General features: G+C 40.4%; 2 protein-coding genes across 2 annotated transcripts in view; both read right to left on the reverse strand.

Annotated features, from left to right (window-relative positions):
• Window positions 1-1,244, reverse strand: part of pigg (phosphatidylinositol glycan anchor biosynthesis class G) — a 103,856-nt gene extending 102,612 nt beyond the window's left edge. The window contains exons 1-2 of the mRNA XM_039813419.1: window positions 1,091-1,244; window positions 1-69 (exon numbers count right to left, since the gene is read on the reverse strand). The exon at window positions 1-69 is cut by the window's left edge and continues 137 nt beyond it. Of these exons, the coding sequence (XP_039669353.1) occupies window positions 1-69; window positions 1,091-1,244 (223 nt within the window). The remainder of the gene's footprint in view (window positions 70-1,090) is intronic.
• A 4,161-nt stretch (window positions 1,245-5,405) lies between these two features.
• Window positions 5,406-23,887, reverse strand: guf1 (GTP binding elongation factor GUF1). The gene is made up of 17 exons (XM_039813420.1): window positions 23,467-23,887; window positions 21,118-21,229; window positions 19,673-19,821; window positions 18,505-18,585; window positions 18,341-18,418; window positions 18,156-18,239; window positions 18,000-18,064; window positions 17,701-17,904; window positions 16,535-16,674; window positions 15,771-15,894; window positions 15,080-15,212; window positions 12,827-12,970; window positions 10,074-10,207; window positions 8,490-8,591; window positions 6,366-6,485; window positions 6,188-6,224; window positions 5,406-6,040 (listed from the first exon to the last, which is right to left on the reverse strand). The coding sequence occupies exons 1-17, from the start codon at window positions 23,647-23,649 to the stop codon at window positions 5,906-5,908; spliced, it is 2,025 nt and encodes a 674-aa protein (XP_039669354.1). The 5' UTR covers window positions 23,650-23,887; the 3' UTR covers window positions 5,406-5,905.
• Between the last annotated feature and the right edge of the window lie 1,135 nt (window positions 23,888-25,022).

Consider the following 25,022-nt stretch of genomic DNA (forward strand, 5'->3'; position numbering starts at 1 on the left):
CATCCACTAACATTATAACCACCCTTTTGAAAAGGGGTTGGGGAAGACGAGAGGAGTTGGGAGAGCTTCCTGTAATCAGAGTATGAACAGATTACCGTCAACCGTGCAGGCAGATAACGTTACTCCCCGCATAGAAGCACACAGGTAACCAGTGGTATAGTCTAATGCAATGTTTCTCAAATGGGGGTACGTGTACTCCTAGCGGTATATGATACACTATGATACTGAATGCATTTAGTGATACATTCTAAATATTTGAAATAAATTTAAAGTATTTAAGTGTTTTTTAGGTTACAATATCATTCTAAATCAGACACTGATGGAGGAGCGCTGTATTGTGCCTCTTTATATAGCTAGGCATTTTGTTGCTACCGAAAATGTTTTGTGCTGGTCAGGGGGTACTTGAATAAAAAGATACTTTGATGGGGGTATATTATTGAAATAAGTTTGAAAACCACTGGTCTAATGTATTGTGTGTGTGTGTGTGTGTGTGTGTGTGTGTGTGTGTGTGTGTGTGTGTGTGTGTATATATGTATGTATGTATGTATGTATATATATATATATATATATGTATGTATGTATGTATGTATGTATGTATGTATATATATATATATATATATATATATATCTCACCCAGGACACCCAGACCCCACACTTTCTGGGTGTCCTCCCCCAGGGTTATTTGGAACATCAAATTCTTCATTTCCTGCATTCTGATATACTTTCATGCACCAATTTATGGCTGGAATACCATTTCTTTTTTATCATATGAGAAGGAAAACACAGATGACATTCAAAATATATCAAAAATATAATGGAATAAAAAATAAAAATAAAAAAGTCTCTCTGCATGTTCTGCAGTGTTAGTTTAGCTCGCTGTAGTATTACTCGACCCCGGTATTTGTGAATACAAGTGTATCTGAGGTGAAAGTTCTGTCACAAAACTATGTTGTTGCGTATCACTGCACATTTTTAAGTTGGTATATGGAAACCTTGAGAGATTTCTTAGTGGGTATGCTGCGTGTAGCTGCGTATACATCACGCACACTCCTCCATCCCTATGTGGTATAGGCTGAGTGGGAGAGCTCACCTGTCAGCGGCTCCGCTGGCAGATCCGACAGCTTGTTCTTGGATGAGAAGGAAGACTTCAGAGGTACAGGGAAAAATCCCCGCAGGAAGAGGGCAATGCCAATCCCTTCAAATATTAAAATGAACGAGGCAAAAACAGACGCGCGTACTTTCATTTTTGCTGGCTAACGGACACACTTTCAAAAGGACGAAGTATGTTTGTAAGATAACTTGCTAGCTAGCAACCGACATGACGCTTCCTACACAGTTTACCCAAATATAGCAGAACATAGAACGCCATAACACCCCATTTCAGATGGACGCACTGTCAAACAACAAATTACAAAGTCACGTGTGTCAGTATTTAATAAACCGCGTCTATATGTTATATTTGTGGCTTTAATTAACAATAAAAACACTAATACGAGTTAGCGCTGTAGCCGTTCATATCGGCTTCCGCATTGATAGCATGTAACTACGGGTATTACGTGGAACCAAACAAAACCTATACGCTTTCCCCCCCCACAATAGTACGGTTGGCTCAGCTGCCTCACAAATGGTTAGATCAGATATTTACAAATGATATGTCTAGTTAAGTTAATAACTTCAACCAACGAACCATAAAATAACACAAGAATAATGTTGCTTTTAATTAAAAGCAGTAGTTTAAACATGTTTACCTCTAGCAGGTAGTCCAATGAGTGATTTTGTATTGGTGCCATGTTTACACAGAACAATATAAAGATATTTTTTTTGTGCATATAAGGAATTGAATATATCAACCATTTAAAAAATGACAACATGAAAAGGGATAAAAATGCTTATTTATTTGAGTAAAAACCTCCGTATATGAAAGACTATTTATCATCGATCCAAGGTCCAAAAATGACACTTGTATAATATGTGAGCCACTATATATATATATATATATATATATATATATAATCCACAAAAAAAGCAACATCCTGTCACTTTCAACTGCTTTTATATTTTAAGCAAACTTAACATATGCAAATATTTGCATGAACATTAAAAGATTTAACAACTAAGACATAAACTGAACAATTTTCACAGACGTGACTAACAGAAATGGAATAATGTGTCCCTGAGCAAAGGTCAGAATCAAAAGTAGCCCTCAGTATCTGGCGTGGCCACCAGCTGCATTAAGTACTGCAGTACATCTCCTCCTCATGGACTGCACCAGACTGGCCGGTTCTTGCGGTTGTTGTTTCCATCCTGTACCTGTCCCGCAGGTGTGATATATTCGGATGTACCGATCCTATGCAGGTGTTGTTACACGTGGTCTGCCACTGAGAGGACGATCAGCTGCAGTTCCTGTCTCCCTGTAGCGCCGTCTTAAGGCTGTTTTATGCTTCTGCGTCACCTCCACGCCGTAGCTACGCCGCTGCGACCCTTTCGGAGTTCTGCGTCAGGGTTGCTTTGCATCGCGGTGCATTTCACCGCCATAACGCTAGGGGGTGATAAGTCTGAGGTTATTTGCGAGGTGTCTGCCAGACAGTTTATGTCAAACTTTAGCACAACTGCCCACAAAGTACTGCTTGCCGGCGAAGTGCTAATTTCAAAACGTTATGGACATATAGACACTTTACAAACGGATAACCCCATCATTGTAACCAAAATATGTCTGAATTCATTTGCAAAGCTGATGTCAGTGAACTAGCATGTTGCTACTCCCCACAGTAGGCTGCTTAAAACGCTGACCATCAACACACAGGACCAGTTGACCAATCACAGTCCTTGCGGTCTGTGTCGCCTCGACATCAAATTTTTTTTGGAGGTGCACGTCGAGCTACGGCGGAGAGCTCGGAGGAGGGTTCGCGGCAACGCAGAAGGGTCTGCGGGGTTTACACCGTCGATTTGACGCAGAAGCATAAATCAGCCTTTAGGCGTCTCACAGGAGAGACATTGCGATGTGTTGCCCTGGCCACATCTGCTGTCCGCATGCCTCCTCGCACCATGCCTAAGGCATGTTCACGCAGATTAGCAGGGACCCTGGGCCTCTTTCTTTTGGTGTTCTTCAGAGTCAGTAGAAATGTCCGTTTACTTTCCTAATTTTCTTTTAACTGTGACCTTAATTGCCTACCGCCTGCAAGCTGTTATTGTCTTTTCGACCGTTCAGCAGGTGCATGTTCATTAATTGTTTATGGTTCATTGAACAAGCATGGAAAACATTGTTTAAACCCTTTACACTGAAGATCTCTAAAATTATTTAGATTTTTACAAAAGTATCTTTAAAATATAGTGTCCTGAAAAAAAGAAAATATTTTTTGCTGAGTATATATATATTTATATATACCTTCAGAAGCACAATCTATTGTTCTTTCATTTTGCATTTGATACCATTATGATCAATAAGAGCCAGTTACAGTATCTACAGACTGACAATCTGCTTGTAGATGGAAAACTGCCGAAGGCTGAGAGGAAGCTACAAGAAGCTTTACAGATGAATACATATTAGTATTCCATATATTATTACTACATTGGGAGAATAAAAGCATTCCTAAAACAGATCCCTTTAGGTTTCGTGTGGAAACATGCAAAACCTAATTGCCATTAACACAAATTGTAATGGAGGCGAGTAGGATTAACAGTAGGATTAACTGTAATATTTGAAAAAGTGTAGCTAAAGTTATGATACTTACTCAAGACTACATCAAGTTGAGTCACATCTGAATGTTCACGAATGCACTGACTGAAAAGTCAAAGCATCCAAAATAGCTGGGAATAAAATATCAAGGTTTTTTTTACTGTTTGGGGGACATTTATTATTAGTCATTGCAAAAAGTGTTTGACTATAAAATTAGCTGGTTTCGTCAATGCAATCTAAGTTTAACAGCACAAATGGCTGTGAAATCGAACCATGATTCACGCTTCATAACGTCAATTTGACTTGTCATAGCAGGTTACATTTTACATTCATTATGCCTGACTGCATTTCAGGGTATTGAGAAATGCCAAAAATGACAGAACATGTCAAAATGTGTGCAATGAAAAGTATCTCATTCTAAACTTTCTTAAACTGACAGTCTACACATTTTAAGCGTTTGTTCTTGAATATTTGAATTCACTGCACACTGCGGGAGTACAACTTGTCCATATTTGCCCTACTCGTATCCCCTTCACTGTACTGTAGCTCTAATTACCCATCAGATTTACTTTATTTCACCAAGTGCAAAGGGCAGCTCTCAGGGACATTGAGAGATTTTCATCGAGCCACTAACTGCTGGGTGATGAGGAATGATTGGAAATTAGCTCAGGGTAGACTTTACTTCCTTTCAGCTCTTTTTGGGGTTTGAGGTGATGCTGCCATCTACTGGGAACACTGCACTGCTTTTTGTTTCTCTCCCACAAACGCAGCAAATTTTATTTTCTATCACTCCCTTTGGAGGTCAGATATCATAGAGCTGGGAGGGATCAGGTGTTTTGTTTGTGTTGTCTTCCATTCGACCATGCATCATCCTCCGTCTTTGTCTCTTTTTTCAAAATTATTTTCAACGTTTTTGGCGTTTAAAAATTATTTTCTTTACATATAACGCTTATTTTCGCTACCATGTATGAACAGCATCACCAACTTATATAGTTTTACACTTATTTTAGGAATGCATGGTCAATAAACCTTTTTAGGAAAATTTACCTAATTCTTTAGTTAAAAAAGCAGGAATTATGAATTATTTAGACTAATATTAAAGGAAGGATAATCAAAGAAGGGTATATGTCAACTTTGCCATACACCCTTCTTTGATTATCCTTCCTTTTGCCGTTCAGTCAAGTTCACTTTCGACATTTTTTTTTTTATGTTAGAAAATTGAACACCCAAAATTGTGCATGAAAGTAGAGATTCGATCTTTTGTTGTACTTGCAAAGCGCATTGTATGGAATCATCCATGTTATTTTTGATCAAAACTAGGTAGTTAAAAAGAAAAACATATTTCTGATATAGACATTTAGAAAACGGGTCAAATTTGACCCAAAGACAACACAAGGGTTAAGAAAGCTGGTTACCTGTACCCCTGCAGCAAGAGAGCAATGTTCTCAACACATCAGTTTAGTAGTTATATTTTTTTTACTCTGACACAAACTGAAGACTATGAAAGATATTTTTGAAAGAACGATGTTAAGACTCAGACTCAGCAACTCCAGCCTCATATCTTTGGCCATGTTACTCTACACCAACATATTTAGTGTGGACTCTTTAAATGTTCTGTTAATCCATCAATTAGATTTAGCTGCTTAATCAGTCCATCTATAAAATGTCCAAACTTTCTGGGTTTGTTGTCTGATCAACAGTCAGAGAAGAAATGACCTAAATGATTAACTAACGATCACATTTATCAATTTATTGACCGATTAACCTCTTGGAATGCAATCAAATCAGCATCCACGCTTTCACTGTATGCAGTAACATGTGTACTGATAAAATAACAACACATTCGATAATGAATGACATATTGTAATTTCCTAAACAAAAAATGAGTCTCAACTTTCTTCCGTTTAAGAACTTTAGAACGGCATCCTTCTCTAAAAGCCGATTGTGTCACATGATAGATGGAAATCACTATCGCAATCAGAATGATTGGGGACGAGTTAGAGCAAGATTTTGAACAACACGGTCTTTAAATTCCTCTGCCGACAAATGTTCCGTTTAATGTCGGAGAGAGAAGCGTTGACGCATAGCGTGGAAATCAGCACTCTAACGGCCGTTTGCAGCATCAATGACCAGTTTATTTAGAGAGAATCTAGCGGGGCCTTTCACTAACAAAGACCTGTTGCGTATGATATTGACATTACTGTGATAATACACTAGTAGCACTGCAGTCTATTTGTCTTTCCTCTTCAGGACATTAATGAAGGCGTCTTTGGGAACTTCCACATTGCCAATACGCCGCATCTTCTTTTTACCCTCTGCCTGTTTCTTCAGTAGCTTCATCTTCCGTGTTATGTCACCTCCGTACTACCAAGACAAAACATATATAGAATTACACATACATACATACATACATACATACATACATACATATAGATATAGAGAGCGAGAGAGTGTTTGTGGTACATTTGAAGATTCAACAACTTTTGAGAGATAAGAAAAACATTTACTTACACATTTAGCGAGAACATTTTTTCTGTACGCCTTAATTCTGAAAGAGGCAAATATTGTCATGTCACATTTCCATAAACAAGTTAATTCATAGTGCTTCATGCTGTGTATACACATTGTTTTGCAGCTCATACAATTCCAACAAAGGCTCAAGCTCTGCACTGCATGGTATTGTACTTACGTTTCCCTTGCAATGACCTTGCTTCCAATAGATGCCTGTACAGCCACCTCAAACATCTGCCTCGGTATGGAGTCTTTGAGTCGCTCACACATGGCTTTCCCCGCGCTGTACGCACGGCCTCTGGAATGAAAATACTCCAATCAGAACCAAACGACTGTGAAACGCTACTGCTCTGCTCTGAGGAGTGCAATCCGTAAAACCTACTGTACTCACCAAATCGCCTCAAGATACAGTCGCTGATAATGACATACAGTATACGTGCGTCATCACCAATAATTACAGGTAGCCCGTTCAACATGAAGCCACAGCCAGGAGGTGGTGACCCTAGCTTAGCATAAAGACTGGAAACAGCTAGCCTGGCTCGGTCCAAAGACATAACTCCCCCAACTTTTCCTTTGTTAAGTTTCTGTTTGTGTTCTGATTAAACAAACAAGATGTGATGTGGAAATGAGTGAGCTTTGGAGGATATTTTTTTAACTTTAGACAGAGCCAGGATAGTGGTTACCCTGTTCTTCCAGTCTTTATGTTAAGCTAAGCTGATCACCTGTTAGCTCTAGCTCCAAACTCAATGCACAGACATGAAAGTGGTATTTAGGGCTGCACAACATGAGAAAAATATGCGATAACGTTGTGGAATATTGCGATAGTGATATTACTTGCGATGAATAAACAGGTATTAAAGTGTACTTAGTTCGGCTGCTTTCAGTATTCTGCTAAAATACAACTTATTGCTTGTTGAATTTAAAACGAAAGAAAGGAAATCCAACTTTCTTTTATTGAACAGATTGAACATTGAATTGAAAATAAAGGCAGCACTAAAAAAAGAATGACAGTTACATTTTAAAGTGCTTTACTGATATTTTCTTTCAACTAACACGATAAAATGTGAGTGTCTATCACGATATGTTGCAGCCTTTCGCAATGTGTAAGTTTATTGTGCCAGATGATATCACGGTGACGACAAAAAAAATGATACATTGTGCAGCCCTAGTTGTATTCATCTTCTCATCTAACTCCCGAAAAGAAAATGGATAGGCATTAGAGCCCGACCGATAAAGGATTTTTAGGGCCGATATTGATACAAATATTTGGTGATTTAAAAATCCGATATTCCAATGTATCGGCCGATATATATATATTTTTTTAAATCCAGAAAAAAGTAACAAAACATAAACAGATTTCCCTAACATTAGTTATTTGTAGTTATTTATGAGTCCTCCCAACACTCATAACATGGCTGAAGGGTGTTTCGCCCGTTTTTATTTAATTTTTTAAATATTCATTTATCGACCATTATAAATGCTGATACAGATAATTTGGAAAATGCCTAATATCGGCCGATAATATCGGCCCGTCAATATATCGGCCGGGCTCTAATAGGCATGTTTCCCAAAATGTCAAAAAAATATTGCTAAAAAGCAAAAGCAAAGCCCTGACTACCAGTATTTGAGGATCACTAAACAACTGTGTGCCCGTGTCATACTAACAGGTACTTTGGATAAAAGCTTTCATATCAAACTGATGTAAATGGCTTCTCTGCTTGACGGGACATCCTAGCCTCACTCTGGTACAGTCACGTTCCATATGATTCAGTCGCTCTGTAACGTGACTCCTTGTAAAAGATGTTCTGCTCTGTGATTGGTGCGTTAGCCTTAAAGAATACCGCTGGGCCTGGCTCCAAGGTACAGTATAAATGGTCAGAGAGCAGCCATCGTTGGTGAAGCGTAGCGCCCTTCAATTACCAGCGTCATCACTTTTCGCCTGTCAAGTTCCTCTATTGTCCATGTCACAAATGGAATGAAGTCCTTGTCCGGTGTGTAAAGTCACTGTAACAGATAATGTCAACACTCGCTGGAAAGAGGTCTTTTTTTTTTATATTATCCTGGCCGTTGAATACATTTCATGCTCGACAGGCTCAGAAGAATTACTATAGTAATGAAGGACCATATAACCTTGGGTTTATGTAAACGCGTAAAAAAAAATAAAAAATGATAATAATTAAGCTATGGGAGGCTGCTGTGACAAGGAAAGCAAGATGATCCTTTCAAGCAGCGTCAGAGTTACACCACTGAAAGTTCAGACACTCAGCATGTGAATTCAGCAATGTTTTCAAAAATACTGTACCTGTGCACAATTGTGATGAGTTCTTCCACAGGTTGGCCATTCAGCAGGATATTCATCTTTATCAAATCAGCAGCCTGGTAGCCCGCGTTCTCATAGTCAAAGCTGTGGGAGATACAATCATGGGATGCTTTCAGAGTCAGTATTTCATTATTCACATTTTACTATTTTAATATTTAGTCTCTTTCTAATTATGTTTATTATTGAGTGTTAATCTGTGTCTTCTACTTTTCCTCTTATCCCTTGCTGCTGCAACAGTGTGAATTCATCCATTGTGGGATTAATAAAGGATTTTTTTGTTTAATGTAAAGGCCGTTTTATGGTTCTGCGTCGAATTGACGGCGTACCCCCGCAGACCCCTCTGCGTCTACGCCGGACCCTACGCCGTAGCCTGACGTGCACCTCTCGGAAAATGTAACTGCGCGTCGCTTGGCCGCGGCTTGGTAGTAGGGCTGTGTATTGGCAAGAATCTGGCGATATGATACGTATCACCATACATGGGTCACAATTCAATATATTGCAATATATTTCGATACTGTGCGTAAGGCGATATATTGGGATTTTTTTAAGTATAATTTTAGAAAAACTAATATTTAAAAAAAGAAATGCTGTTCATAAAAGTCAAAAAGTTTACTTTAGGTAACCAATTCAGTACACAGAAAATCAAACTGCCAGTTTGGGATTGTGGTTCACAGGTTCTTAGTGAACTGATGTTTATATGCTACAGTAGGCCAAAGTTCAGCCTTAGCTACATTGTTAGCTTCTAGCAAAAAGTCAGGCCCTGATAGGCCCTGTTAGGAAAGGACACTAGTGGTGCGTCTCAGCATAGCCATCTAGCGGTAGGGGGTTTAAACACAACGTAAACATGAACCACTGTCTTACATGAATATTTTTGCACGTAAAAATTACTTGGGTGGAGTGAACACCTGAAAAGCACCGTTGTTACTCTCTGCTCCTCACCACGGGGCTTCTCAAGTGCTGCGAGCAAATCACTCCACCCAAGTAGCAGTGCTTCGCTTTCTGAGAATATAGTCCCCAGTATGTATACGGTTAGAAGATGGCTGGGTCTCATGTGACCTTGTTATTTGTACACGCAGTGACTATACAAATCACAACATGTAAATAGGAAAATGTTGGCATTATTTTGTCACTTATTGGGAGCAGTAGGCTAGATGGAGCCGGTTACCTCCAGGATCTGTGCTTAGCTGGGTAAGTTGGGTGCGTCAGACAGAGTTAGGACACGCCTGGAGATGAGAAGGGTATGTATGGACTTATCTAACTCTGGGGGATATGGTGAATTAGATAAAGTCCCAATAAGTCGGCGTGTTCCTTTAAGGCCTAAAATGTTGAGATTTTAGACTTTTTAAGACCCCCTGCCTTTGACAACTAGCAACTAAATACAAGTTTTGAATTGACTTTACAGCTACGAAGTTAGAACGTAACTTCATTCAATATGTTGGTATTTCAAGACTGCAAATAAATAACTTACAGTAACAGATTGCACAGGAAACACAAGCCCCAAAATGCATGTTCTGTGTTTATGACTGACTTTGGACTATGTTTATTTATATGCTTGCTTAGTTTTACCTGGCATATCCAGAGGACAGAGATTTGAGGAGGTCATAGAAATCCACAACAATTTCATTTAAAGGGAAGAGGTACTTCATCATGACACGCTGGTCGTCTATGTACACCATGTTCTTCTGGATCCCTCTGCGATTCTTTAACACCACAACAAAATGACATTATTATTTGCAAGAATTTACAATGTCAACAATCGTGTCTTCTTGGATTTGTTTACAGACACTGTAAGACACAAAAAAAAGCCCTGAATGTGTAAAGAAATATAAACCTATTTTCTAACACTTCACATTTTCCCCAATTATTGTTTTCTCTTTGGCTCCAGACCAATTTGGAAAGAGAAATAAGCGAGGATGGACGCTAGAGTCCGGATCGGGCCAAATTTTTCTGTCCGAGGCCGGCCCGTGTCCGACAGAGCCATGTCCGAACCCGGCCCAAGCCCGACATGCATTAAGAAATTTGTGTCCGAGCCCGACACAGTTAAAATCTCATTTGTTTTTCCTCATACTAATGACACATGTAGGCTACGTTTGTGGAAAGCTTTTATTAAGCAAATGTAGGAAGGCATTCCGAAATGTCAACAGATGAGCGCATCAGCTCACACGGGGCAACAAGCGCACGTTAATCAGCTGTTAACATGTTCAATGGGTTAACCTTTCCTGATCGCTTCATTTCCGACCGTGATCAGAAAATCAGGAGAGACTGGTTACCTCCAGGGCCGACATTATAACATGAATAACCACTAACTCTGATCCAGTTGCATGATCTACAACACGCATGCTTCCTCTTTCTCTAGGCTCTCTCTCTCTTCTGCCCACTTACCTCACACACTTACACACACTCACACACACACACACACGCACGCACGCCGCCACGCACGCACGCACGCACGCACGCACCATTTTACAACAAATGCCTTATCGCGCTGATGTGACCGAGCCCGACCCGACCCCGACCATAATTTCTAAATATCTGTCTGAACCCGGCCCGGCTCGTCGGGTACCGTCGGGACCCGTCTGCCTCGGGTCGGGTATCCATGCCTTAATGGACGCCACTATCTCCTGTCCAGTGGTGAAATGTAACTAAGTAAATTAGCTCAAGTACTGTACTTAAGTACAAATTTGAGGTACTTGTATTTTACTTGAGTCTTTTCATTTCATGCCACTTTTTACTCCACTACATTCATCTGACAGCTTTAGTTACTAGTTACTTTACACATTAAGATTTTTGCACACAAAACACATGTAGTTTATAAAATACAATGTTTTTTTTTTTATAAATTAAACCAACCAACAATATAAAGGCCTACAAGTCCAGGTGAGAGTATTAGACCATTAAACACACAACTGTTTTGATCGTTTTGAGGGTTTTTCTGCATTGAGTATACTTTTACTTTTAATACTTTAAGTACATTTATCGAATCTGTTCTTACTTTCAATATCTCTTCCTGGTACAACCAACTCACCATCAAACACAAAACAAGACTTTCACGCATAGTGAATCACGCTGCCAAAATAACTGGCTCCCCTATCTGAGCTTTACAATCGCTCAGTGATCAGGAAAGCCAACCTGATCACAGAGGACCTGTCTCACCCCCTCCATCACTCCTTCCAGCTATTACCATCAGGCAGGCGTTTTAGGGTACCATTGGCCCGGAAAAACATCTACAAGAAATCCTTCATCCCATCTGCAATAGCCATATTGAATAGCACAAAATGAACACTACAGTCAGCTGATACTTCAATTCACCCCATGTCTTGTTTTTATATGTATGTATGAATGTCTCTTTGTAACTGGAGCCTTGTCAAAGACAATTTTCTGGAACCCTGTGTAACAGACAATAAAGTATTATCTTATCTTATCTTATCTTATTTCCCTGATGATACTTACATACTTTAACTTAAGTAACATTTTCAATGCAGGACTTTTACTTGTAACAGAGTACTTTTACTTAAAGTGCTCATATTATGCTTTTTGGCTTTCCTCTTTCCTTTATTGTGTTATATATCTTTTTTGTGCACGTTATAGGTTTACAAAGTGAAAAAGCCCAAAGTCCTCCCCAAAGGGACTTACCATCTCCAACAGAAAACACTGTTCACCAACTGCTCCAAACAGCTCTATTGTAGTCCAGCCTTTACTTCAGAGACAAACGTGGGTCACTTTGTAACACACGTTATAATGCTCGCCTAGCTGCTAGCATGACACGCCCTCATACTCTGCTTCTGACTGGCTAGTAGTCCTTACCTAGCTACTGTCAGGGCACGCCCTCATACTCTGCTTCTGACTGGCTAGTAGTCCTTACCTAGGTACTGAGCATGTGCGACTCCCAACAAAGATGGAACAGAAGTGTGATGTCTCACTCTGTAGCTAAAACAGAGCTCAACACACAGGGTGAAAAGAGGAGCTGCAGCAATGTGCAGTACAACAAAAATATGGTGTTTTTTGAAAATTAAACCATGTAAACCTATTCTAAATACAATTATGAACCTGAAAATGAGCATAATATGAGCACTTTAAGTAAAAGATCTGAATATCTTTTCAGAATTTTCCAAAAGGCCGACTCCCGTGTGAGTATTAAGAGTCATCCCTCTCTGGCTTAAAGGAAAAAGGGTCTGATCTTTAAATAAGATGCTTACAAGGCAGATGCATCGTAAGAGGAAAATAAAAACAAACCCCATATGGTGCAGAAAGACCACATTCAGGTTAAATATTATAGACAATATATTTCATTACATTTGCGTTTCCCCATTTCCTCTTACCAAGCAGAGAGTCATAATCTTGCCGGTGTAAGTGTCTGGAGAGAGAATGGTCCCCAGTACCATGGGCTCCAAATACTCGGACACAACGGATCTGTCTGGGAACTGGGCCGGGTTCACGATGGTGATCTCCTCACTGCCGTGTTCCTGCAAGGAGAAACCAACGGGATTTGAACCTCCAAATAAAAATCTCACCCCCTGCAGGCTGGAACTACGGCTTTGAAAGGTACAGTCATGCAATACCCTCTGTTACAGTACATGTGTTTGTGTATCCTTATTAGTCTTTTAAGTATTAGAAATAGTGTAAATTGTAATAACTTGTTGTAAAATATTCAAGTCTTTCCATAAACTAAGTTGCTGCCAATGGGATGAGAAAATGTTGTTTCCCTCTTAACTTGCGTACGTCATGCATTCAAATTGGCTGTGATTTTGCCTTTGCAACAGAACATTTTGATTGTCCTCCCAAGCGTTTCCCATCACGTATCTCCTAGGGCAACAACCAATAGTGTAGTTTAGTAGTCATCAACTACTCCCCAAAAGTCGACAAATAGTCGAATGTTCGTGGGATATAGCAATCTCGCCAATAAACATAAATGTCCACAATGTTATTTGTTTATTAAAAAACATCAATAGTGGCTGACACTCAGTGGAATGAGCTGTCATAAGGACACCGATTATTTACACATTTTCCTCAGATAGTAAGTGTAAACAGAAAATAGGCTATAAACAGTGCAAAGTGAAATTCAAAACTTTGCCTACTCACCACAAAAAAAAAGAAAATATCCCTAATAAATATCCCTAATAAACTGGCAGTTACTCACTGTTGCTACAGCCCTCATTTATCATCCTCAATTTTCACTCTTGGTTAGCGTAAAAAAAAAAAATGGCCGCTGCTTTACCGCCTTCCACTGCAGTGTCTTAAAGCTATAGTGCGTAGTTTCTGTCTCCCCCATGAGGAATTCTAAGTAACAACAACAAAACTGTCGGCGCTTCCACATGATACAAGCCTTCCGTGATCGTGCACCCCCCTTCAACCATCCTCCACGCAGTTGCTAGTAGCCAAGGAACATGATGGACTCTTCAGAGGTAATTATCTTCACTCGCGTTTCTGCGCGGGAAAGTCGCCGGACGACTTCTGAACACAGCCATAGTGAGAAATACAGAGAGAGTTGTGTGGCGCTGATAGTCTTAAGGCCCTGACACACCAACCCGATTATCGGCCGCCGGACAGTCTGGTGAGGTCGGTGACTCGAGTCTGTTCGGTGTGTTCCGTGCCGTTGTCAGTCGGAGGAGCCATCGGCCTTCATTTGGGCCGATTTGACTTGTTGAATCGGAAGGCGGGCAGTCGGACTCAATGACCAATCTGATTGGTGGAGTGCTAACCCGGAAATGACGAGAGGGATGAGCCTGACTAACGGCTCTCAAAATCTGACGAAAATCTTTCAAACTGACCTTTGTTGATCTGAAATGAAGACAAATTCAGCAACTGCACGGCCTATTTCTCGCTTAAAATGTTTTCAAAAACACGTTTCGGTGAACTATCTTCGTTAAATATGAGATCGTATTCCGAACGAGCCGCCATGATGGTCTGGCTTTGAAATTCCGGAGAAGCCAGACCCACGTTGCACGTTCGTCCAATCAGCTGCCGGTTTTTATTTTTTGGGTGACAAATACAGATTAGCGCCGCCTGCTGTTATGGAGACGCATTATGTCTCGCGCACGCGCAGAATGTACACTCAAGTCGGCGTCGCTTCAGTGTGTTCCAAGGAACTTTTTTGACGAACTCTTTCTGCCGAAGGTCGGCCGTCGGGTTGGTGTGTCAGAGCCTTATATTAGCTTTGTAGCAACTTATTTGGCAATGGCTTGAATGTAACGGACGTTCATTAATATCAAAAAGTTACGCACTAGAGCTTTAAGCCACATAGAACAACTATGACTTGTTTACCCACACCACCCCCTGCTGCATATCTGATGTAATTATATGCATATCTAATACATGGCCACTACTTAATAACTGCACTATGCTAAAATAACAAATGAACATTCGACAATAACGCGCTGCATCGATTTGTAGTTTTGATGGTCAAATATTCAAATAGTCGACTATTCTGCGAAACCCCTAGTATCTCCCACTGTGTGATTTTTACAGAAAAGCCCCAGCAATACCTGGAGAGCCTCCAAGTAAAAACTTTCATATTGCTGTAAAAGTACAGTACGAGCGCCCCCTCTAGTGTAAGGCCAGAAAATAGCTCTTACCTTGATGAGTTTGGGTGAAGAGAGGACAGCCTTGTAGGGCACGGTGGGCGCCGTTACTATGACGGAGGCATTGTATTCCTGCTCCAGCCTCTGATTGAACACCTCCATATGGAGAAGACCCAGGAAGCCAAGTCTGCAGGGGTACAGGTACATAGGTTCACTGGTTCACTCAACTTTAATAATTGATAGTCATGCTTCTAATTACAAAGAACCTGTTTGGAAAGAGTTCCAACAGTGAGTACCACTCATTGCTATTCCAGTGCTGCTTCATACTTCCGAATGATCTGAATCACTTCCACTAATGGAATCAAATTCATCATCTGGACTAATATGACCTGTGACGATAAATAAACTCTTACTTGGCTGTCTTTTTTGGCAACATTCAGTATGTCCCAAAGAAAGTTGTTTATTCCCCTATAAATCATATCGGATTATGTCCAAAGAAAATCAATCGTGCTACTTCCCCTAAATTTGGTCCCTCTTAAGAATAACTGGATAACTCTTTTGCAACAGCAAAGGACTTGGAAAAACATCCAAACATTATGACTCCTGAAGTGGGTCAAAACCTCCGAAGTTGCATTGCTCAATGTCCGCACTTTTGTTTTCATTCGCCGTCACATTATGTGTAGTGTGCCTCTGTTGTGGTCTCAAAGCCATTTTTCAAATTCAAATTCCAAACAGTGGTCCTCACCTCCAGCCCGCTCCCAGGGCCATACTGCTGTCTCTCTGCACTGTGACACTCGAGTCATTCAGGGTCAGTCTCTCGATGGCGCTGCGAAGGCCCGGGTATTCTGACTGGTCCATCGGGTACATGCCTGAGGGACAGGAAACAAAAGACAGAGTGCACATCCTCAGCAAAAAGGACCCTTTTCATTTATGGTGGAATCGCTGAGTGCACTTACTGTGATAGCTATTGTGACACAACATGCACTGAAGGGGTTTTATGTTTTTATTTATCTTTTTGGTTATCCTTTATTTACCCAGATAAGTCCCATTGGAGACACAAGATCTCATCTTTCAAGTAGTCCTGTTTGACTACATGTCCAATGATACAGGAATATTTAAGGCTAGCCTTCTGTTAACTCTATGCATTGAGTAATTATGCTAATTTATTACAGGATTATAACAGTAGAGACGGAATGGAATATTTTATTTAGCGGAAGCAATACAATCTTATTTAAATCCTTAAACTCCTTTTTAAAATCAATAGTTTGTGTCAAATTATTGATTTATTTGGTAAGTAGCCATGTAATAAGCGGGATAATGTAGAGCGAGGCGGTTGTTATAGCGAATACAACCCCTTCAGGACCCGCGTCGAGGTCCCGATCACCCTGTTGGGGTTGTATTCGCTATAACAACCGCCTCGCTCTACATTATCCCTTAAGTAATCCATGTGGTGTTTAAAATAGACATTGTTATCTGCAGGAAGCAACTGCAGATGAGAAAAGGTCTTACCAGCAAAGACCATGGCTTTGGCGGGTTTAAACCCGGGAAGAGCTTCCACGGGCTGCTCCTGGAGGTAGAGTGTGTCACCAATCTGGGCCTCCTTCACATCCTTCATCCCTGCTATTATGTAGCCTACTTGGCCTGCAAACCTACACAACAGTCAAGGAGAGTTACACTAATGCAATAAAAACAAGCATCTCAGTGAGTGGAACAGTTGGATGCATTTTCAACAAATTACAGTGTTTTTTAACTGTGTGGAGCAGTGTTTATTACTGACTAAACTGTAGACACACAGTGCAGTAGGCAGGCTTATTATTTAAAGACGGATGCGGTGGTGAAGAATACAATTTAAAACGATAGGTTACATCACTAATGTTAGGGTATTTTACCTGTCTATTGCAATAGACAGAATTTAGATAAAGTAAATCTATCACAGCAAACGCTGTCAAAAGCTCTTTTTGTAATCATTAACATAGCAGCATCACAATTAATTTTGTCTACATAGATGCTTCAAAGATTATCCAATCGGAGGACCACTGAATCAATTGGTGCATTAAATACTATGAAAAGTCCATCCCAGTAAGTCCATCCCCCACACCCTCCCAACAAAAACAAATAAATAATGGTATGGTCTATAAAATGTCAGAAAATGTTGACAATGCCAATCACAATTTCCTGAAGCATGAGATAATCAGTTTATTTTTGCTTGAAGAATTACCCAAATGACTAAACTCAATTATCAAAATAGTTGCAGTCGATCGACTATAATATCTAGCCTGGTCCTACCAGACTCTGGTCCATTTCATTTGTCCAGAGAGTCTGGCCACTCTCTATTGACAAGGGTTAACTTCCTTGAAGGTGGGTACTCTGTTGAAGTTTAAAACTACTGGGCTTTGACTTCTGCAGCGTTGCCACAACCGACCGAATGGCTTCGCTCGCATCTTTCTCCGCCGCCATTACGGAACTACAACTCCAGCGCATGGCCTCAACGTCATCATTCTTAGCGACTCCCTCTGTTCGCTGATTGGACCGGTAAAGATTTGACCGGAGAAAACCCAAGAATATACCGCAAACCCAGACAGCGTACTGAAGTAAAATGAAAATTGAGCGGAAGTACCAGGAGCCAGGCCAGCTGTATTGCATGAAATAATAAAAGTGGGAGAAATGGCACATACAGCTTCTGCGTTGGGTGCTCATGGGGCCGGAGAAGCCCCAGCTCGTTGACCTCGTAGGTTTTGCCAAGATACGCCGACACGATCCTGTCCCCTTTCTTGACCCGCCCTCCGAACACAGCGATGTTGGCTACCACTCCTCTGTAGTGGTCGAAATTGGAGTCAAACACTAGGGCTTTAAATGGCTCATCCGTACTTGCCACGGGCCTGAGAATACAAACAGGAGGGGGGGAAAAAAAGCTTCACTTTTACGTGTCAAACATGTTTCACGTGAGAAACGAAACCAAATGAACCTTTCTTACGCTGGAATTCTGTCCACGACCGCTTGGAGAACTTTATCAACATTTGTCCCAAGTTTAGCTGAAATCTGTGAAAGATAAAATCACAAATTAAGAGACATTTCTCAGTAAAGCGGAACTGAAAACTAAAAAAGCAGCTGACATTGTGCTCAAACTCACCCTAATGCACTCTTCACGTGGAATATCAAACACCTTTTCAATCTGTGTTTCCACTCTCTCTGGATCAGCATTTTTTAAATCGATCTTAGAGAGAAATGTCCAATTAGAATGGCATGCTGAATAGCAGTCAAGTAGAAAAAGAATTTGATTAAACCGAGAACAAAAAAACCTAGGTCTCAGTGTACCTTGTTGATGACAGGGATGATTGCCAGCTGAGCTTCAAAAGCCAGGTAGAAGTTGGCCACCGTCTGCGCTTGAATGCCCTTCACATGACAGCAAAAATATTAACGACTGCATAATTCACAATATTTCACTGAGAAGACTGGGAGCTATGAATCTGGTTTCATACCTGATTGGCATCGACAATCAACAGGACGCCCTGGCACGCAGAAATCGATCGAGACACTTCATAACTGAAGTCAACATGACCCTACGGAGAGAGAAAGCCCCGGAGATTCTAAAAACTGTAAGACATGACAGTGCAACATAGTCGGATATTACACATTGGCAGACTATCTTGAAAGGGGACATATTATGCTAATCTTTAGGTTCATTTTTGTATTTTGGGTTACTACTAGAACATGTTTATATGCTTTAATGTTCAAAAAACACATTACTTTCCTTATTATGTCCCTCTGAATATAGCTGGGTTCACCCCCTGTCTGAAATGCTCCGCTTAAGCCCCCCTCCCGAAAAAAAGTTATGATATATAGTATCATAACTATACGGAAGTCCTGATGGCTCGTTTAAAGGCAGAGTTTCTTAAAACGGGCTGTGTTCATTTTTCCATGGATTGAGCATTTTGATACTTTTACAGTATTTATATAGCACCATGACCTGCTTTACAATTTTAAAAAAAACATGGAAATCTATTTTATCACAATATGGGACCTATAAAGCCAAAATTCATCTAGTTGTTTTTGATTGTGTTTTCAGTTATGGTGGTACAATTATGGAACACATAAAATCTGCCACAGTGCGGAGACGTCATAGTGATAGTAGTCTCGCACTGCCAGACCTTCCTCCACAGCGCTGCGGAGGAGGGTCAGGCTAGTCCACACAGCATTCTGGGATGGGAGAAAAAAACATGCTCTGGTTTATTGCCATTTCTTTAAACCAATCACAATCAATCACAGTGCCGCTGCAAAATAGCCTCGGGAAGGAATTTGTTTTGGTGGAACGTGTGCTCGTTCAAAGTTGTTTTTAGTCGTGCAACAGAAAACTCAGATTGGACAGATAGTCTAGCTAGCTGTCTGGATTTACCCTGCAGAGATCTGAGGAGCAGTTACCCATAGTCCTCATAAATCCAGCCGGAGGTTAGAACGCCAACACAAAGAAAGAGGAAGGTGACGGCCATCAGGCCGAAAATTAGGGACATCCAGCGGAATTTCCGGTGGCAACGGAGCAATCCCGGATAAGAAATGTTGTGGATATAGACTGCAGTAATAGCAACCATGAACGATGAGGAAAGGAAATAGCTCTTCTTCCTGATGTCACATACCCAGCAGAGCACTCACCGGCGTGTCGATGAGGTTCAGGAGGTACTGCTGTCCCTGGTGGCTGTAAATCAACGAGGCTGTCTGGGCCTTCACTGTTATCCCTCTCTCTCGCTCCACCTGAAGCTTGTCCAACACCTGTTTGTTCTTGTCTGTCGTTGCTATGGCACCTGTTTGTCAATGACATCCAATATAGTAACAAACTGTGTTAATTGTTATCCTTTCATTAAAGTGATGGTTCGGAGTAATTTCACCCTAGGGTCCTTTGCACCATGACCTCGAGCCAAACCCCGCTTTTCCCCACCTGAAGCTTTTTACCTGGGTCGGAATATTGGAGAGTGAAGCGATAGCGTTATACAAATTGAGCTTAGCGCAGAGGCTAATGGATCCGGTGTCTCTTTACATTACCCCACTAATAATGCCTGAAATGATACCAAACGTCTACAGTAGTACAAATAGGTTATGTAATCATAAACGATGGATTGTAAAGTTTGGAAGTACACCAGAAGTTTATGTAAATAACACTTGCCTGCTGGCTTCTGCTCTGCGCTGCTGCTGCTGCTGTTACTACCGGGCTAAGAGTGCTTAGGGACATCTACAAATTACAACACCGAAAAGAGATGCAACAAAAATATTTATTAATTTAATGATTAAATAAGGTAATGTCTCCAAACTTACCTCAATTATTACTTGTCTCCTGCTAGTTATACTACAGCACTTACTTTAAAAAATAAGTTAAATTAAAAATATTTTTGTTGCATCTCTTTCGGTGTTGTAATTTGTAGATGTCCCTAAGCACTCGTCTTACAGCAGCAACAACAACAGCAGAGAGCAGAAGCCAGCAGGCAAGTGTTATTTACATAAACTTCTGGTGTACTTTACAAACTTTACAATCCATCGTTTATGAGTGCATAACCTATATATACTAGTGTAGACCTTTGGTATCATTTCGGGCATTATTAGTGGGGTAATGTTAAGAGACACTTCGGATCCATTAGCCTCTGCGCTAAGCTATTCAGCGGCTAACGCTACGCTACGCTAACTCTCTCAATGTTAGACCCAGGTGAAAAAAGCTTCTGGGGGGGGTGTTTGGCTCGAGGTCATGGTGCAAAGGACCCTAGAGTGCAATTACTCCGAACCATCACTTTAAGAGCTGATATAATATGGATTACTAAGTGTTGTGTCTGAACCTCCGACCCAATCGTTAACATTGTGCTCGTGCATGTGAGAGAGAGATGCCCCTTTTACTAATGCTGGGAGGAGCATACAATCCAACTACTGTTTATCCTTTTTAAGGCATTGCATTGCACACATTATTATTATCAGTATGTGTTCAGACCTAAACCCAAAGGTATTCTCTTGTGTAAACCTGTTCGAGATTATGAAAATTCTTCAGAAAAAAAGTGTTGCTTTGATACAATCTAAGGGGAAAAAAAGTGGATATGCAGTGTGATGAGGAAACATACCCGTCATCTCCAACAGCCTGTCAGCCAAAGTGCTCTTTCCATGGTCAATATGAGCAATGATGCAAAAATTCCTGACTCTGTCCACAGGGAACTTAGACAGGTCAATAGTATCCTTAAAAGCAAAAAGGAGAAAAGCCAGCAAATTACTATGACAGTCACTAAACACCTGCTGAGTGCATTAACCTATCTTAAAGAAATAGCAATATTTGGACACATCGATTATTATGTCTATTTCTGAATGGAGCATGTGCAGAACTACAAGTGAACTAAGTAAAAGTAGCAATACCAACACTGCGAAAATGCTCCATACAAGTAAATGTCGTGCATTCAAAACCTTACTTAAGTAAAATTATGCAAGTATGAAAAGTAAAAATACTTATTCTGCATAAAAATGGTGAATAGTTTATTCATCTTAAGAATTAGATACTTTTCTCAACCTATATAAAAGGAACACTTAATCCTTCAGTTCATCAAAAAAAGAAATCACATTCAAAATCACTAAATTTGGAGATAAATAGTTTTCACTGAACATGAAGGGTAAGAAAAATTTAAAATCTGAAAGGTAACTAAAGCTGTCAGACAAATGTACAATATCTGCCTGTGAGATGTAGTGGAGTAGTATAAAACTGTACTAAGTAGGCCTACAGTAACCGGTACTTAAAGGGTAACTACCGTGTTTTTCAACCTGGACCCTATTTTCCTATGTCTTTGTGTCTAAGTGACTGAAGGGAACAACAATCTTTGACATTGGTCCAGTATTGAGCAAGATCGCTGCAGTTGGCAGCGGGAAACAAGCTACAATGTAAGTAAATAGGGCAATTGTCCAGGTTGTATTTACCTTCACAAAAGTGCCTGTTTTGCCACTGACAGGCTCAGATTAATATTCTAAGTGTCTGACAAGATTATGGAAAGGATCCCTTCAGAGATAGACCTTTAAAGGTGCCCTGCCACACGTATTTCATTACTTTGTGGTAATGTCTGAAGTTCTACCATGGACTCTGTAACCTTGGTTACCTTGTTTCAAGCCATTCTAACATGGTATAGAAAGCCTACAGGAAGATTGCTCGATTTCTGCCAGTTCTCATTAATATTCAACAAGCTAAGCTGTTTAAATCTGATTGGCTAACAGCTAGCCAATGAGAGCCTGGCTGTCAGAATCCTTTACCCCGCCCAACTGGGCGAGCTAATGAATAGTAATGAGCTCAGGCAATATGATGTCAGACTGACCAGCTTTTGTAACTGGCCGGATTTCTCCACTTATTTCTTTTCAGTAGGTAGCTGACAAAGGAGGTAGCAGTTCATTTTCACATTCACAACATAACACAAACACATATGATGAAATAAAATGCAAGTAAAATGGTTTTGTATGGCAGGACACCTTTAAAACCTATTTGAGATCTTTCTGTTTAACCAGAAACAGCTCTGAAGTCTATTCACTAAACCCACCAGATTTCATTTAAAAAAAACAATACTTTAAGTGTGTATAGAGCCAACATATTTTCACATGTAAATCTGTAAACTATGTGTGTATTTCAACCAAAACTAGAGTTGTGATGGTTGGAAACAGGGGCTTCGGACTGGGGGGAAAAACGGGACTGAGTACCCAGGGCCCTCATGTGGGGAGGGCCCAAAAAGATGCTAGAATGAATAGCTGTGGATGCGGGCAGGGGCCCATAGAAAATGCCCTTTGTACAGGGCCCAGAATTTTGAGCTAAGCCCCTGGTTGGAAAAGTGGAAAGACGACCCAAAACGGCTCTTCATAGTTTTATTTTGTTTCTGTCGACTTTGAATGAAGTGTATTTTATGATGCTAAAATTACTGTTTATTTACATGGAGTCTGGTGGGATTAGTTAATGATTTTGCTTATGTTTTATGTTTTAAAAAAGCATCTTACTCTTTAACAGAAAGGTCGACCTCCTTAGAAATACTTTCCATTATGTTGTCGGACACTTATTAATCTGAGCCTGTCAGTGGTAAAACGAGCACTTTTTGTAAAGGTAAATAAAAGCTGGATTTGGAATTGCCCCATAACTTATATTGTAGCCTGATCGCCGTTGCCGACTGCAGCGATCTTGCTTAATACTGAACCAATTAGATTGTTGTTCCCATCAGTAACTAAACACAATAACAGGAAAATAGGGTCCAGGTTGAAAAAAAAAAAAAACGGTAGTTACACTTTAACGTTAGTTACATTCATTTCTCTCGGTCTCTCCCGTCCAAATTAAGAGTTCGGCGCTGCTTTTAATCTATAACTAATACTGATACAAGCAACTACTGATACAAGCAACTCACAGAGTGAATGTGTCCCACGCGGTATATAGTGTTGTGGTGAATGTTTTTGTTAGTTACCTTGTCTGTTTGTGTGCTGAAGCTGCTGGAGAACACGGCCGTGGGCAGCCTTTTCATCCAGCGGTGTCTTAACAGTGTGTAGGTCATATTATAGCTTTGTATTTTCCTTCTATACACTTTGAACTGTAAAACACGTCTCATTAGGGGTGTTTCACACCACCGTTTCACTAGCGAAAACGACATATTTTCGTCAAGCTACTTAACTGTTAGCTGCGTTAGCTAGCTAGCTAGCTGGCTGTCGGGAAACTTCTGTATTGTCATTAATAAAATGTAGACTGTTGCCACATTGGTGGACCATTAGTGGACTGTCACGACGATTAAAACACACCTATCTTTAAAGTGAAGTACTGTAATAACCCCGGTGCATGAGTTCTTAGGGTGCTGACATTTTGGGTGACAGTTCACCGGCAAAGGCTTCTGGGAAATGTTGTTGATTTTTCGAACCAGAGATGATGAAAAGAAACAAGATGAGTTCCTACTGTAATTTCCGTTTACATTTATGCCTGTCAAAGCAAGCGAATACATATTTTCTTTGCTAAGCTTACTGCACTGCTGCCTGTCACCGTCTCTCTCTCCGGGGATTTTTTTTATGTGTAATGCTAATGTGTAATGCTAATGTATAGTTATTGCAGCACCATGTGTCTACATAGTGTAGTAGGCTTTTTATTCAGTTAATAGGAGGAGTCATTCGCATCAGCATCAAAGGTGGGTGACTATCTTGACATAGCCTAGCCTACTATCTTTGGAAACGCTTGGACATTCGGAAGTCCCGCCTACTGCACTCAACCTGTCAGATGAAGGATAAAAATGGATATCAGTTGCTATGACAACGAAGCTACCACTTGCACAGGAATAGATTATTGCTTCTCTTCTTTGTGCAACCAGAGATAATAAGCCTCTATTAGCCCCCGTTTCAGCCTGTTTTGTAATCATATTTTCTTTCTTTTTTTACATTTGAGATTTTTACATTGAAGGATTGCATTTGAGTCACAGACTTAAGCATCTGTTTTGCACAGGTGTAATATTATACAGATTTGTATAGAAGATTTGTAGACATACATATATAACTACGGTAGTAACAGAATGGCTCTGTTCTATTTAAGTGTCCCAGTAAGTCAGTGTGACAGTCAGCCAGCATGCACAATACCAGGACCCTGAAACGGAAGCATATACAATTCACACACACACACACACACACACACACACACACACACACACACACACACACACACACACACACACACACACACACACACACACACACACACACACACACACACACACACACACATAAGCATTTAAACAACCTTTCCATTTGGTTGCCTGTTGGGTTGATATGGCTCATTTATAGCTCACCACATTATGGCATGGCCTCAATCATAAGATTTTGCTTTTGTGTGCCTTCTTACATTTTGTTACGTTTACTGGTGGAGAAACTGCATTCAGACTTTTTGATTTCCTTGGTCATTTAAAAAAAAAAGAGCTGTTTCCAGGGTAATTCTACAGGAGTGGCCTGTTCTCCTGTTACTGCAATCAAATAAATTGAATGTAGATGT

This window comes from Perca fluviatilis, chromosome 10, assembly GCF_010015445.1.
Source record: "Perca fluviatilis chromosome 10, GENO_Pfluv_1.0, whole genome shotgun sequence".
Lineage (NCBI taxonomy): Eukaryota > Metazoa > Chordata > Actinopteri > Perciformes > Percidae > Perca > Perca fluviatilis.